The sequence below is a fragment of the Vidua macroura genome, chromosome Z (assembly GCF_024509145.1).
Source record: "Vidua macroura isolate BioBank_ID:100142 chromosome Z, ASM2450914v1, whole genome shotgun sequence".
Lineage (NCBI taxonomy): Eukaryota > Metazoa > Chordata > Aves > Passeriformes > Viduidae > Vidua > Vidua macroura.
In genome coordinates, this window is record NC_071611.1 from 77,906,849 (window position 1) to 77,920,800 (window position 13,952).

The window sequence follows — 13,952 nt, forward strand, 5'->3', positions numbered from 1 at the left end:
AATAGTAGACTGCAGTAGCACTAAAGAGATCATTGAGAGGAAACTTCATGGACTCATTGGAGGATTTAGTAATTCCTCTTGAATCTTTCAGCTTTTCAATAAAGACAGTGTAAAAGGAAGAAACTATGTTTCCTGAATGCAGAAATGCGGGTAGTGGGCTGTAGGCTGCACTCTAGGATGATTAATTTTGGTGTCATCTCAAGGTGTGTCAGACTTAAACCAAGTCTAATTAATCACCAGACTTTTTAATCCTATTCTGTTCTACTTGTTTTCTGCCCCTCATGGATGAATTACTGCGGAAGGGGCTAACGGCGGGCCTGTCAGCTAAAGGAGCGAGGAGAAGCTGAGAAGCAAGAAGCTGATAAGGAGCTCTCTCCAAGGCTGTTACCAAGGAGACCGAGAGAAGAGAGGAATTGAAGAAAGATAAGGAGAGAACTTCGTAGCTGGACAACGTAGTTTTAGAAAGTTAGCTGAAGTCACTGTTACTTTTCACCAGTGGTGTTATGTTGATTTATTGATGCCAATAGTTGGGGCAGAAGAAGTATAAACAATTAGAAAGTATATAAAAGGTCAGCCACTGTCGATAATAAAGAGTTGCCATCTGAGACTGCGTGTGGTCTCTGCTTTGTGTCGCGACCACCTCGACAGCGACATGTGGTGATCAGCGAGTGGAACAGCCCAGTGTGAGTGCTCAGTCGAATCCATTTACAAGCAGTGCTTGAAATAATGTCAAATCAAACTCTGACCATGGATCTCTTAAACAGCAGCAACAGCAAACGCGATCAGTAATTTACCAGATTCGATTGGCAGTAGACTACCTCCTCGCAGAGGAAGGAGGGATCTGTGGAAAATTTAATACTTCAGAATGCTGCCTAGAGATCGATGACCACAGTCATGTAATTAAAAATGTTACTCAAAATATTAGAAAACTAACCTGTGTTGGAACACTTGTTTGGAGAATCTGATTAGTGGGACAACTCGTTCACCTGGAATGGCAAATTGTGGAAGAAATTGGTCTTCTTTGTGGTGTGTGCACTAGCAAGTGTAATATTTCTACCATGTGTAATTCCATGTCTAGTCCAGATAGTAACCAGCATTGTCCAAAGCAGCATCATGCTGCAAGGTAACGTGGAAGGGAAAAATGGTGAAAAAGTAACCGTAATAAAAGAACAGAGTGATCAGAATGCCAGAGATATGCTTGAACATCTCATTTTCCACAAGCAACTGAGAAAAGTAGAAGTGGAACTTTAAAAGGTTGATGCAGGCTAGAAGCCTGATCAAATAGTTAGAGGGGGGAATTGTTAACAATAGGTTAGAAAGGGTTGTAAAATAGTTGATAATTGTTAAGCAGGTGCTGTTAGTTTGGTTATGGTAAAAGGGGTTAAAAGGGTATTTATAAGAAACTCGGTACTCAACATACTGTATTACACCTGTGAAAAACGCCAATCACTTGTGTTAAAATTTTAGAAGTTTAATAGTAAAGAATAGTAATAAAAACAGGACAATAAGAATTTGGAGAATCAAAGTTAGGACAACAAAAGACAATAAAAAGCAAAGAATAACAGACATCCGTATGCTCTTGGGCACTAAGCCACAAAAGCATACCTCGCTAACAAAGGATTAACCCTTCAAACCCAATATGCCTGTTGCATATTCATCTATCTCATACATGATTCACAAATTCTTTCCAAACAAAGGGTATTTTCTGGTTATTGTCAACTTCCCCCCTCATCTTGTAAATCAGTGTTTTGGCTCCAAGAAGTCTGGAAGAAGTCTGGTTCTTCCTGATAAGGAGGCAATAATTCTTCTTTTGAAATGTTGGTGTCTTGTTGCTGTTATTTCTGTGCAAAGAATTTCATGATGATCTTATCCATTCCTTGAGCTAGTTAAAAAAAGTATCTTACATCGCATCGTTTCTATTTTAATATTATCTTAGAGCCTAAAACTATATTTACCACACTACTTAAAAGGATTAATACAGCACTAAAAAAATTAATACAAAATTAATAAGTTAATTAACATAACTTTCCAACATAACACGTATAGTATTCATTTTGATATTTGTGAAAAGACAATCACATAATATGCATTTTTCACACACCTAAGTAAAGTGCACCACCCCCCAAGTGAAACCAGCCAGCCTGGACAGAACTGTAATGGGCCAATGAAGCCCCTTAAACTTTCATGCAAATGAAGGATCCAAAAAGAAACAAATCCAAAGGGACAAAAAACAGGATAAAAAGGGGCATCTGACCCACTGAATTCGTGCCGCTCCACCTGGAACATTGAGGACATGGCTGTTCAAGAAGACCCAGTGCCAGCGCCGCGGCATCCTCAACGGGAACGCTCCTGCTCGGCCTGCGGGCCCCCTTGCTTTAGGCCTTTTTATTATAATAAATGCTGAAATCACTTTTAGTACCGGGAGTGTGGTCCCATTTTTAACTGTACTATATCAGAAGAATTTACTAAAGCCAATAATAGTGGAAGTCAATAACTACATCAATTATTCATAACAATCAGTTAACAAATGTTTTCTGAATATGGGACTGGGAAGGCAGTGGACTTGGACGGGCGTCCTGGTTGGGAATGGGAGGAAATTCAGGGAAGTGATGCAAAGCTTTTTTGTAAGTGACAGTCTGTTGAACCACTGAGAAGCTGGACACGGCTCTGTGAAACACGCATGTTAAAGACAAAAAAACCCGGGAACTGTCTCTTGCGATGGGTGAGGAGGTGGAGGGCCCTGGCCCCCGTCTCGGCCAGGCCGGGCCGGGCGGTCCTGCCGCGAGCCAGGCCCCTTTCCCCCTCCCCGGCCACCCGCCGGTCGCCTCATCGGCTCCGCCCTGGCCAGGCCAGTTTTGGATTGTTTTATGGGACTTTTTCTATGTTTGTCCCCATTTATGAAGGGATTAAACCAAAGCGTAAACATAAATGTTAAAAACAGGCAAAATGAGGCTAGGATCTTTTAAAAAGCTCCGGCCTGTTTATGAAAAATCAAAGCAACTGAAGACGAGAGCCCAGGGTAAGCCTGTGGCCTACGCAGCAAGTCAGAGATACAAGTGTCAGCCTGTAGGCAGCACAGGGTGCTTCCTTGGACACTGAGAGAGTGTCCTCTCTCAGTCAATTCCCAAGTCTTCTGCCCTGGCCATGGCAGTGACTAGCTAGCATAGAGTAGTCCTCCTGGGAGTAAAAGACAGATTCCCCCATGGACTTCTGGCTCTTTGACCCCTGGTTTCTCCATTCCCTGTTCCCTCATGGGTTGGATATATTGTTGCCCGTCTACTAATTCTAAAATATCAAAGATGATATTTTTACTAATTTCTTTACTTACATTCATACCAATGCCTGATCTCCTTTTCCCTTTTCTCCTAGTTTCACTCAGTTTTAGCCTTCCATATGTTTTCCCCTGACCCCTTCTTTGTTTTTTTAAACAAATAAAATGGGGAAAGCGGAGTGGAGGAAGGGGGAACAGGGGAAAGTGGAATAGAGGCATGCACATAGAAAAGGGGAGAGAGAGGGATTCATGTAATTGTTACAATAAATAAGGTGCCTTATTTATTGTAACAATTTTTAGGTTACAGCCCAGTACCCGGACAAACATCAAGATGCTCTCCAGCATGATTGTGAGGCTGCCCTGGATCATTGTCAGCACCAGCACTGCCTGGATCATCCGACAGCCCAAGCAAAATATATGGGTCACTCTTGTGAAGTCTTTACAACAGGACAGTTTCTGCATGGCCATGGGCAGCGTGGAAGAGCCTTTATCCCCATGCCTGCTGGGAATCCCTTTGGCATCCAAAGATTATCCCTATACAGGTAAGAGGCCCAACCCTGTGGGCACCTGGGATGAGTGGACAAAGATTTTACCACATGCACCACAAGAAGCCCAAGAACTGGGGTCTTCCAAAGCAACATTGTGTGTTCAGTTTTACTATAAGCAATCTAATTAGCTATGGTCTAAAGCCACGCAGGCCCAATTAATTCCTAGAAGAGATGTGACACCAATTTGAAAAGAACATAATTCGGCCAACTGGTGCAATTACACAAGTCCCATATTGTCTACGTCCTCTCCATACCCCAGAGTGCTCCCCAGGGGAGTGTTTCTTATCTGTGGGGATGGAGTGTGGGCAGGGTTCCCCTCACGACTCCAAGGGCAGCAGTGCCCACCATCCACCTCCCCCATTTTTAGTGGTTCCCTTATGAAATCAGGTATTTATTGCCTTCAATGGGTTTGTATTTTTCCCAAAGCTGTTTGTATTTGTTTGGGAAGCAGGAGTGCCTGTATGTGATCCTGTTTACTCCATTGAGACAGCTTTGACTTTGCTTCCCAAAATGAAAAAGCAGAAGACTGTAGCAGGAACTAAGTATAGATAACATATAATATATTGCTGTTGGTCTTTGCTATACCCGTGCCAAAATTGTGTGAAAATGTCAGTGTGTTCTCTTCCCTTCATGTTCACTTCCTGCTTTCCTGACCTATACAGTGTTTTTTCATCTTGTATACCACTTTTATGCTCCCTGAATATGTTCTTTCCACTCTAGTCTGAGAATCTTATCTTGATCTCTGACTGTACTGATACGGTGGTTTACATACTTTGTCCTCATGGCATTTGAGAAACAGCTTTCTATTAGCTTAATCAAAGTTTCTATGTCACTTGTATGTTCTAAAATTAGGAAGAATTGAATTTCTACTGCATGCTGTTGTAGCTGAAATTTATTTATAACCTGAATCCATTTATTCTGCCACTGATTAAAATCACTGTAAAGCAATGAGGCATGGCTTGTGGAGTTTGACTGATGGAGCTGTAGGCCTGTTTTGGCCAGCTATTTAATCGTATATAATCCATGCAAAACCAATTTTTAAACAAATTCAGAGTGTGTTGTGCTGCCCAGCCAACTGGACCGTTTTCTGTGTGCTGTGCAGTTGTGTGGGGGCACAGTTGGAATGCACCTCACAGTATTAACAAGGGAGAATGAATTGCATCCACTAAGAGCACGGAAATTTTTATCTGTGCCAGGTCACGGCTGTGGCCCCGACAGCACTGGGATTTATCCACATACTTTATAGACATACTGTGTCTAATTAGATACATTTTGTGAAATCTCTTTTCTTACTCTGCTGTAAGATTATGCAATGTTATGGCTGCAATCATTAGAAATGAACTGAGGAATTTTGTAAAGCTGTGAGAATGAACTTTGAGGGCTTGTTTTCAGCTGCATGCAGCACCGCTACTGCACATATGATGCATCTCTTTTGATTTTAGCATTGCCCAGCTACAGCAATTAATTTTTCTTTGTGTTCCAGAGGGTGCTGTCCATCCTCCTAAACTTATACCAGAGCGTGGCAAACGCCCATGTGCCTGCCAAACATTCAGACGTCGCCCTGGAAGAGTTACCTTGGACAGGGCTTTGTGCACTCTTGCGTGAGAATGTTGAAGCCCTGATCTTGAACTTCCACCAGGCTAACGGGAGGCTGAGTGTCCCCAGGCATCAGCTGCCTCTGCTGAGCTCAGGGACATTTGTGCACACTGCAGTCTCGTTACAAAGGAGAAGAAGGAGTGGTATTCATCCCCCCAAGAGGATTTGGACATTAACAAATTAACACCATTAATTATGGCTGGTCCACTGCTCAGTTTGATGCTGTTGCTGTGAGCATTTAGATGGGACTGGAGTGTGCATCAAGTCTCTCAGCTCCACTTTCTGTGCAGGACATTCTGAAAGGACTGTCTGATACCCGCCACAGGCACCTAATTCAAGGATAATAAATTCATCTTACTGATGAAGAAACTCACAGAATGTAGTCATTTCCAGTCATAAAGCAAGTCTTTATTTTACCATAATCCATAGGCAAAATACACTTTCTCCAGGAATACCATCTTTAAATGATGTGTTTACGACTCAGATGCACTATTTGAAAGATTGCCAGTCTGGGGTTTTCTGTTTAATTGCAACTTTCGGATTATGGCATTTTTATTCAGAAACACAATAGAAATACCTGACATCTAAAACATGTCAGTATTTGTGTGAAGGAGGAGCTGTACTTTTCTGAGTGATATTAATGCAAGTGAGCTTACGTGGCCTTTCTTCCCAGAAAACCTTGTATTTTTAGGAAAAAAAAAAAAAAAAAACAAACAACCCTTTCTAAATAGATCAGCTGGGTCCTGAGACTAAGCTAAGAGTGGCTAAGCCACTCTTCAGGGTTCCACTTTGTTTTCTGGTTTATTTCTCTTTTGAAGTAAAAGAGGAAAGGGAGAAGGAAAGACATGGGAAGGGAAGGAGATGGATATTGTTGGCAGTGTTTGTGGGGATTGTGTCTTACTGTTCTTGCTTTTTGATTAAGCCTTGTTACTGAGACTGATTGTGAGGTCTCTAGGGATCTTCTCATGTACTTAGCAGCTTTTCTGGGATTTTAGACTGTGTTGCACCAAACGTTTTTCCTACAGCTCAGCGTGATCTATCTGGAAGTGTCTTGCTGATATTTTCTAGTAACAAAGTGCAGGTGTGTGCATTTGGAGATCATTGTTGGCTTGGTTCATTCCTCCATGTAATTTGCATGGGAGGTGCAGTGTTAAACCACAAGAGTGAATCCCTTCATGCTTGTTGAAAACACATCGTAAACTTAGGAGCTACTTGTAAGGAAAACATTCTCTATGCTAGAATTCCCTGAAATTGTTTCAAAACTTAATAATAATCTGGAATGTCTTGGCTTTTCAACAAAACAAACAAAAGAAAAAACAAACAAACAAAAACCAAACAAAGACAAACAAAAACCGCAAATAAAACAAAAAATTAAACGCTGTTTTTTAATTATTGCTTGCAATCATCACAAATTTCTAAAGGATATACTTGATTATTAATTTACGAATATACTAAATTTTAATACAGTTGTTTAAAAAAATGTTCGAAGTGTCTGGCTTAGGTTTCCTACAAAGAAGGTGACAAATATCTGCAAGGTGGTAAAAGGATGGCAGAACCCAAACCAAATAAAATATTTTGTTTCAAAATATATTTCAGTTTTGTTTTGAGAACCAAGTAATTCATCTGCTGTGCAAGGGTTTTACTTAGTTTTAATGAAAATTTTGAAGAAATTACAGTTTAGATTTTATGCTGGAATAGTCTGTGCTTGACTCAAAGTGAAAAGGTAAATAATAATTTCTTCTTAAATTCTTGTCACACAGATATCTCACCTAGAATACATTTGCAAGCACAAGACTGACACTATAAAAAACCTTCAGCAGAAGCAGGAGGAGGCTTTTGAGAAAATGTCTGAACAGTTAAAAGCACAGGAACATTGCAGGCAGAAAGAAAAGCAATATCTTGAAGAGCAGGACTCAAATATCCTTGTAGAAGTTCATGCAAGAGCACAGGTATGCTGCTGGGAACTTCTAATTTTTTTTCTTGTACCATTTAATGGATTCTTTCAGTAGTTTAACACCCTTAGCAGTTTAAGGTCATTTGGGAATGTTAGTATATTTTTAAAGTAAAAAAAAAACCCAAACAGCAAACCAAGCCATCACTGTGCTGATATTAACATCATTTAAAATAAGGCCTGAGGGTGTATAGGACTTTTATTGTGAGTCCAGCTCCGAGCTGCCTTTGGAGGAAGTAATCCTGAAGTGGTCCTGGTCATCTCTTCTGCTTCCTCGATTGCTTCGCTGCAAGTTTCCTTCCTTTTCATTTGAAAAGCCCTTAGAGTTGGGATTTAGATGGCAGGGGCCCATGTGATCTGGAGAAGGAATAATAGAAGTACAAACAGTCATAGAAACAACAGCAGTATGAAACCAGCCCTACAGCCAATCAATTTCTCTGAAGTATTTTGTCTCCAAAGACTGGTGACAAGTCTGGAGTCTAAAGGGAATCCAGGAAGCCAACTGTTCTGATCAGTGTGGCCAGACTAGCACACACACCTTCTCTGAGTCATTGGCTAGGTCACAGCCATCTGCTGCTCCCAAAACAATCCCTGCTTTTGTCTTTACTGTAGAGGGAAGCTCAGGCAAAGCCCACCCACTGCCAGCTGCCCTCAAAGGCAAAAGGAATGCCCCAAGTGCTCCCTGCCTGCATCCAAGTGCCACAGTGGCTTCTGTAGGGAGTCCAAAATGTCTCTCCCAACACCAAAGGAGGAGGAACGTGTGTTACAGCCCGTGCTGAGGCACACACACTATAATACACTGCTCGACTGGACAAGGAATGCACAGGACGTACTCAGCAGCTTCAGGCACCTCCTCAGCAGCCTGACAGCCAGCCCTCTCCCACAGCTCCAGCCTGGCTCTGCAGGGCTTCCCGTGGCACCTCCCTCCTTCTGAGGGGAAGCTCTGGCCTTCCCTTTCTCTTTGGGCCTGCAGCGCCATTCCTGCCTTCCTCAAACCTGCGCTCTGGTAGCCTCTCACCAGACCGCTCCCTGAAGACACAAAAATCTCTCCAGCACTGTTTGCCAAGGGCCAGCTAAGAGACAATGCCACCCAGACAGACAGTGTCCAGAGAAACAGTGCCCATAAGGAGCCCAGAGGAGTCCAAAACAACACACAAACTCTCTTTTCACACTCTGTGCCTCTTGACTCTCTCTGGTTCTTATCTTTTCTTGCCCAGGCTGCATGATGGCAATTTACTGCATCATCTCAAGCAGCCTGTTCTCCTGCTCCTTCTGTACCTCTGTCAGGAAATTTTCCCCTTGTGCCAGCAGCTGCTGTGCCTCCAGACGCTGCCCTTCTGTCTCCTGGTGAGGGGAGGAAGACACTTCCACATGAAGTGCCAGCCAAGCTCCCCAAATAATCAGTGGACACTTCATGCCTCACACCACCCCCCACCTGAAAAGTGCACGTCAGTAGTGACTTTGTGCCCTCCAGCAATGCTGTCCCAAGCAGAAATTCAAAAGCAGGACCAGCAGGTGAGAGGAAAAGGAGATGCCACCTTCCTTTCCTGCTCTGATGGCTGCCTGTTTCCTGGCCCCTCTCCCCTCAGGATTTCTACCTGTTCTCACAGGTTCAGTTCTCCAAGTGCTCAAGTGGTCCTTGTCATCTCCTTTGCTTCCTGCATGACTTGGCTGCAGGGATGACAGCGATCAGGCTGTCAGAAGAGGCTTAAGAGAGGCTCCGCTGACTGGAGAAATGGATGCTGCCCAAAGGGGAAAAGGAACAAACCAAATTAAAAGAGACAAAGGAAAAAGGAACCATTCTTTTCCAAACTGACTTCCTAACAGGGTCAAGCTGGATTCCTCTAGCCCCCAGAAATACACAAACATAGGCGGCCTGAGGGCACCATCAGCACATGAGCCTTCATGTCCAGGATGCTGCTAGCACAGGCAAACATGGCCCAGAACTGCACTAGTCCGTTCCTCAAGGTGTCATCACTTGCTGGCATTTTTGTCCTGACAGCACTGTGGGATTGCTGCTTGCTGTCCAAAGGTTTTGTTCCTTTCAGGAAACTCAACAGACTTTTTCCAGCTCCTCTTTTCTACAGACATGGGCTATTTGAGTGTCCAAAAGAGATGTGGGGCATTGGGCAGTCCTCAAGAGACTCCCAAGGGCTCTGAAATTATTGACCGCACGTGTTGTTCTCAGGAGCGCTGGACACGCAGGTTTTCAGCAGCAAGCCAGGAGCAAGGACACAAGCAGCAGGGCACAGATGGGCTGAGCTCTGGCTTGCAGGAAGAGCAGTGTCTGCCTTGGCATGCCCCCCGCTCCTGTGCTGGCTGCCATCTTCCTTCTCAGCAGGAACAGCCAAGGAAATGGCCTGGTCACCAGCTCCTTGTCTGCCACAAAACCTGGCAGCAAAGCCGCAGCAATTCTCATCTACTTGAGCGGGCCAGGCAGCACATGGGGCTGGCACAACTCCTGCTCAGCTGTCCCCGTCTGGCTGGCAGAAACCTCTAAGGCTGGGGCAGGAGGGACAAGCTGAGTGCCCTCGGATGCTCACAGTGAGCTCCCCCACAGCCCCTGCCTTCCCACGGACCAATCTAGAACCGCTTGGTTCTAGACTGCTTTTGTTGTGTTCTTCAAGCCCCCGTCCCTGGCATTGCAATACTTCAGTTCCTTTGCTACCAGGTAAACATGAATACACCACCTGAGAACAAAAGAGGGTCACAGAAATGACCAGAAGCTGGGAGCTCTCCTCTGAGGAACGGCTGGGAGAGTTGTGCTTGTTTAGCCTGGAGAAGAGCAAGCCCCAAGGAGACCTTTCAATATTTGTAGGGCCTTCTAAGAAGAATGGGGACAAATCTTTTCGTAGGGCCAATTGTAAGAGGACAAGGGTGAATGGTTTTAAGCTACAAGACACTCGATTGGCTCTAAGGAAGAAAGCGTTTACGAGGAGAGTGCTGAAACACTGGCACAGGCTGCCCAGAGAGTTGGGAGGAGCCCCAAGCCCGGCAACATTCAAGGTCAGCTTGGATGGGACCCTGAGCAACCTGATCCACTTGAAGATGTCTTTGCCAGTGACTGGGGTTTTGGACTAGATGACCTTCACCGGACCCTTCTAATCTCAACCAGTCTTGGATCCTGCTTGGTTTTCATTGGAAAAGCACCCAGAGTGGATATTGCTATGTGGGGGGGGCCATCGGAAGCCCTGGAGTTTGGCCGAGGAACAAACCCTGACAGGGAACAGCTCTTTGGGCGGCAGCCGCTTTGCCTTGTACCTGCAGAAGTTCCTTGGCAGAGCCTCGCCTGTCCACATCCATCTGCAGGCAGCAGCCCAGAAATTCACACAAGCCAGAGGGCAGCCTGAGCTTGTGCAGGTCTGGTACGCCTTGCTTGCCTATCAGGTAGTTAGCCTGAAGCCAAAGGAAACATGAGACTCTACGTGATTCTTCCATATCCTTCAGTGCTCACCTAGACCCCATCTTTTAAGCTCCAGGCTGCAGTGGCAATTTCTTGCCTAGCAGATGCTTAGAGATGAGCCTTCCCTCCCAAAGGAAAAAAGGCTCCAGTGCAGCCCCAGCTCTTCCAAGCTGCAACAGGTCTTGCCTTGACAGCTGATGCGAGCCCCAAGGACGTTTTCAAAAGTGGGCCTTGGTGGAAGCACTTTAAGCTGTGGGCATGGGATTTTGTCTAATGGACACACAGGAGAAGGACACCGCTCTCTGAGCGTATTTGCACCTTACCCTCTCACTGGTTTCCCGAATATAAGGAGCCTCTCCTTTGGCCATTTCTATTCCCACGATGCCAAGGGACCAGATGTCCACTTTGGGGCCGTATGGCTCTCTTCTCACCACCTCGGGTGCCATCCAGCAAGTGGTCCCGACCATTGACCTCCGTTTACTCTGCTCAGGGCTGAACGGAGCACAGAGGCCAAAATCGGCTGAGGAGAAAAACAAACACTGCTTCAAGTAGGGAACCAAGGAAAAGGCTTCCTCACTCTACGTCTCAGAATGCAGTGCTGAATCGAGCTGGAAAAGCAGCTGGGCTCTCATTCCTCAGGGCTGCAGCCAAGGACATGGGCAATTGTCCACTTAGCAACCCCCCCACCCCAGGATTCCCACCCTGGCTTTTCCTCAGGCACTGGAACGTTTACACTGTAACTCTCTCCCTTTGGAAGGAACACACACACAAACCAAAGTTACTCTTGCTACCTTCTTGCTCTCTAGACCACTCAGCCCCTTACAGCTGCGCCCTGGGCTCCCAGAGTGCTCCCTGCCCTCTCACCAGCGCCACTGCTGGGCACCCGGCAGCCGCTCAAAAGCAGCCCCACACCGCCTCCCCGGAGCGCTGCGCCTGACCCAGAACACCCACCCAGCTTGACGGAGCCATCCTGGCCCAGAAGGATGTTGTCACTTTTGAGGTCTCTGTGGATCACCTGGTTGGCATGAAGGAAAGCCAGGCCTTGCAGGCACTGGGAGAGAAAAAGAAACAGGAGGCCAAAAGTTAGCCTGATCTGATTTCATCACACACAAAAGGAGACTGCTCCTGAAGATTCACAGATCTCAAAGGAGCAGTGAGCGCTGGCAAGAGGAAGTGCTTGCTGCTGCAACACGAGGAGGAGAGCAGGATCTTTCCAAGGGAAGGCTTATTAGCGCTTGAGAGGGAAACATCAGTCCTTGCTCAAGACTGTCCCCTGCAAAGCCAATTAGAATGATCCCTGCTGCAGTGGATGCGCTCTCCCTGTCTGGAGGACAAGCAATGGTTTGCCAAAAAAGAAAAAGTTCCTGCCTTGGGTACCAAGGGGATCACTGTCGGGTGGGAGGCTGGAGGACAAGGGTTATAGGGCCTCCTCGACAGCAGACTTGAAAGGAGCTCATTTGTCAGTTTTCAGTAGCAAGCAGCATGGTGGGTGCCGTGCCATCCTTTGAAGTTGGGACTGTGACAGATGAGTCTCTCTTTGGCTTTGCTGCTGGTTTAAAACTTGGACACCAGCACCTTTGCACTTACAGGCAAAGAAGGCAATGCAGAAAGGGTTTGGGCAAAGGCTTGGAGAGGCAAAGTGCAGAACAGAAAATACAAATGAAATCGAGACAGGGAGTTCAACAATGGTCTAGAAGAGTAAAGAACAGACTATAGTAAGGGCAGGGACACTGGCAGGCAGTTCACTCCCAATGCTCTTTCTTCTCCAAAGCATGAGAGCAACACAGAAAGAAAGCTCTGAACATGGAATCACTCGCTTTGCAGCGCTTTTGAGGGACGAGCCTGTCCAAGCCATCCCAAGCACAAGCAGGACCCCTTACCTCCCGACACACTGTTGCTATGTGTCCTACAGCCATCCTTTTCATGCTGACCACATCAGCTAAGGAGCCTCCATCCATATACTCCAACACCACCAGGACATCCTCATTGACAAGGTAGCTGCAAGATGAAAGCAACAGCGTGGAGCTGAATGTGAGCAGCAGAATTGCCGGATGAAGGAAAGACTGCAGCTGAGTTTTGTTTCCAGGTCACTGGTAAATGAAGACGGAATCAAATGAAGACACACTCCACCCAGGCTATCCAGTGCTTGCCATCTGTGCCATCTGAATGAGGAAGGCACATCCGTGGAAAAGCAGGCTGTGGGTATTCTCAGCTCAGTCAGAGAGAAAGAGAAAGGTTTTCTAATCAGGCAAGAGCCTGGGAAACATGCTGATGGCTTAGTAAGAGAGCCAGGTTTCTGAGATCGATCTCCAAGCTATTTCTGCCATGAAGCATTCATGGGGACAAAATGCAATCTCCTCCCATGCCTTGTGCAGGACTAGATTGATGTTAATTGAAAGATCCATTTTCTGCCAGAATATTTACCTTTCTAGGTAGGTGACAATATTGGGGTTCTTATATTCCTTCATGACCAAGATTTCCTTCAACACATCCTCGCAGCCCTGGTGCTGGAGATTAACTTGCTTTACGGCCACCTACAATGACATTGAAAAGCCATCAGGAGTGGACATTACGACAGCCTCTTACTCCATGCACTCACGGGCCTGGATGCCTTGTCACCTCGGTAGAAATGGACACTAAACCATCAACCACAAAGCGCTAACAGCACTCTCTGCACCTGCAGACTTCTCAAACAGGCTTTGTTTATCACTACTATTATCATTCACACATCTTTTGCAAGCCAAAAGTAATTTTGCTCCTGTGAAGGTAAATTGAAACCACTGGAAATACGTTAGCATTTCTAGGGGCTTTCACCAGCCTTTTGGAGATGGCTGCCATTCTTGACTGGGTGCCAAAGGAAACACACACCTACATGACGGGGAACATGCTGTCCAAAAAAGAACTCCATGGCGACTCAGAGTAAAGTTACAATCCTAGCACATCCTAACTTCTTCAGTTTGGGTTTCGCAACTCTGAAGAACAATCTTGAACATGGTTTACACCGTGGAATTATTGTCATTTGTAATTCTTTAGTGGCTTTAAGAATGAATAACCCTTTATGTGGTACCCTATGGATGCACGGCAGGTCATAAGCAGGGCTTCGGGCTTTCGGACGCCTCCTCCACCTCCCTCCAAGTGCAGTTCCTGAGCGCAGCACTGCAGGTGGATAATGAACTACCAGAA

General features: G+C 45.6%; 1 protein-coding gene across 1 annotated transcript; it reads right to left on the reverse strand.

The window, feature by feature from the left end:
- Positions 1-1,074: 1,074 nt before the first annotated feature.
- On the reverse strand, positions 1,075-13,677 carry LOC128822403 (serine/threonine-protein kinase PAK 3-like). Its single transcript, XM_054004103.1, has 6 exons — positions 13,642-13,677; positions 13,194-13,303; positions 12,732-12,767; positions 11,093-11,261; positions 10,628-10,762; positions 1,075-1,116 (listed from the first exon to the last, which is right to left on the reverse strand). Exons 1-6 carry the CDS (start codon positions 13,675-13,677, stop codon positions 1,075-1,077), a joined length of 528 nt encoding a protein of 175 aa, XP_053860078.1.
- Positions 13,678-13,952: the final 275 nt, after the last annotated feature.

What these genes read in the sequence shown, in the direction of transcription:
- LOC128822403 (XM_054004103.1), bottom strand. Translation starts at nt 13,677, where the DNA reads ATGGAGTTCTTTTTTGGACAGCATGTTCCCCGTCAT. An exon ending in GACAGCATGTTCCCCGTCAT is followed by an intron (nt 13,304 to 13,641) that starts GTAGGTGTGTGT and finishes ATGTCATTGTAG; the next exon opens with GTGGCCGTAAAGCAAGTTAA. An exon ending in CTGCCAAGGAACTTCTGCAG is followed by an intron (nt 1,117 to 10,627) that starts GTACAAGGCAAA and finishes GTTACCTTGCAG; the next exon opens with CATGATGCTGCTTTGGACAA.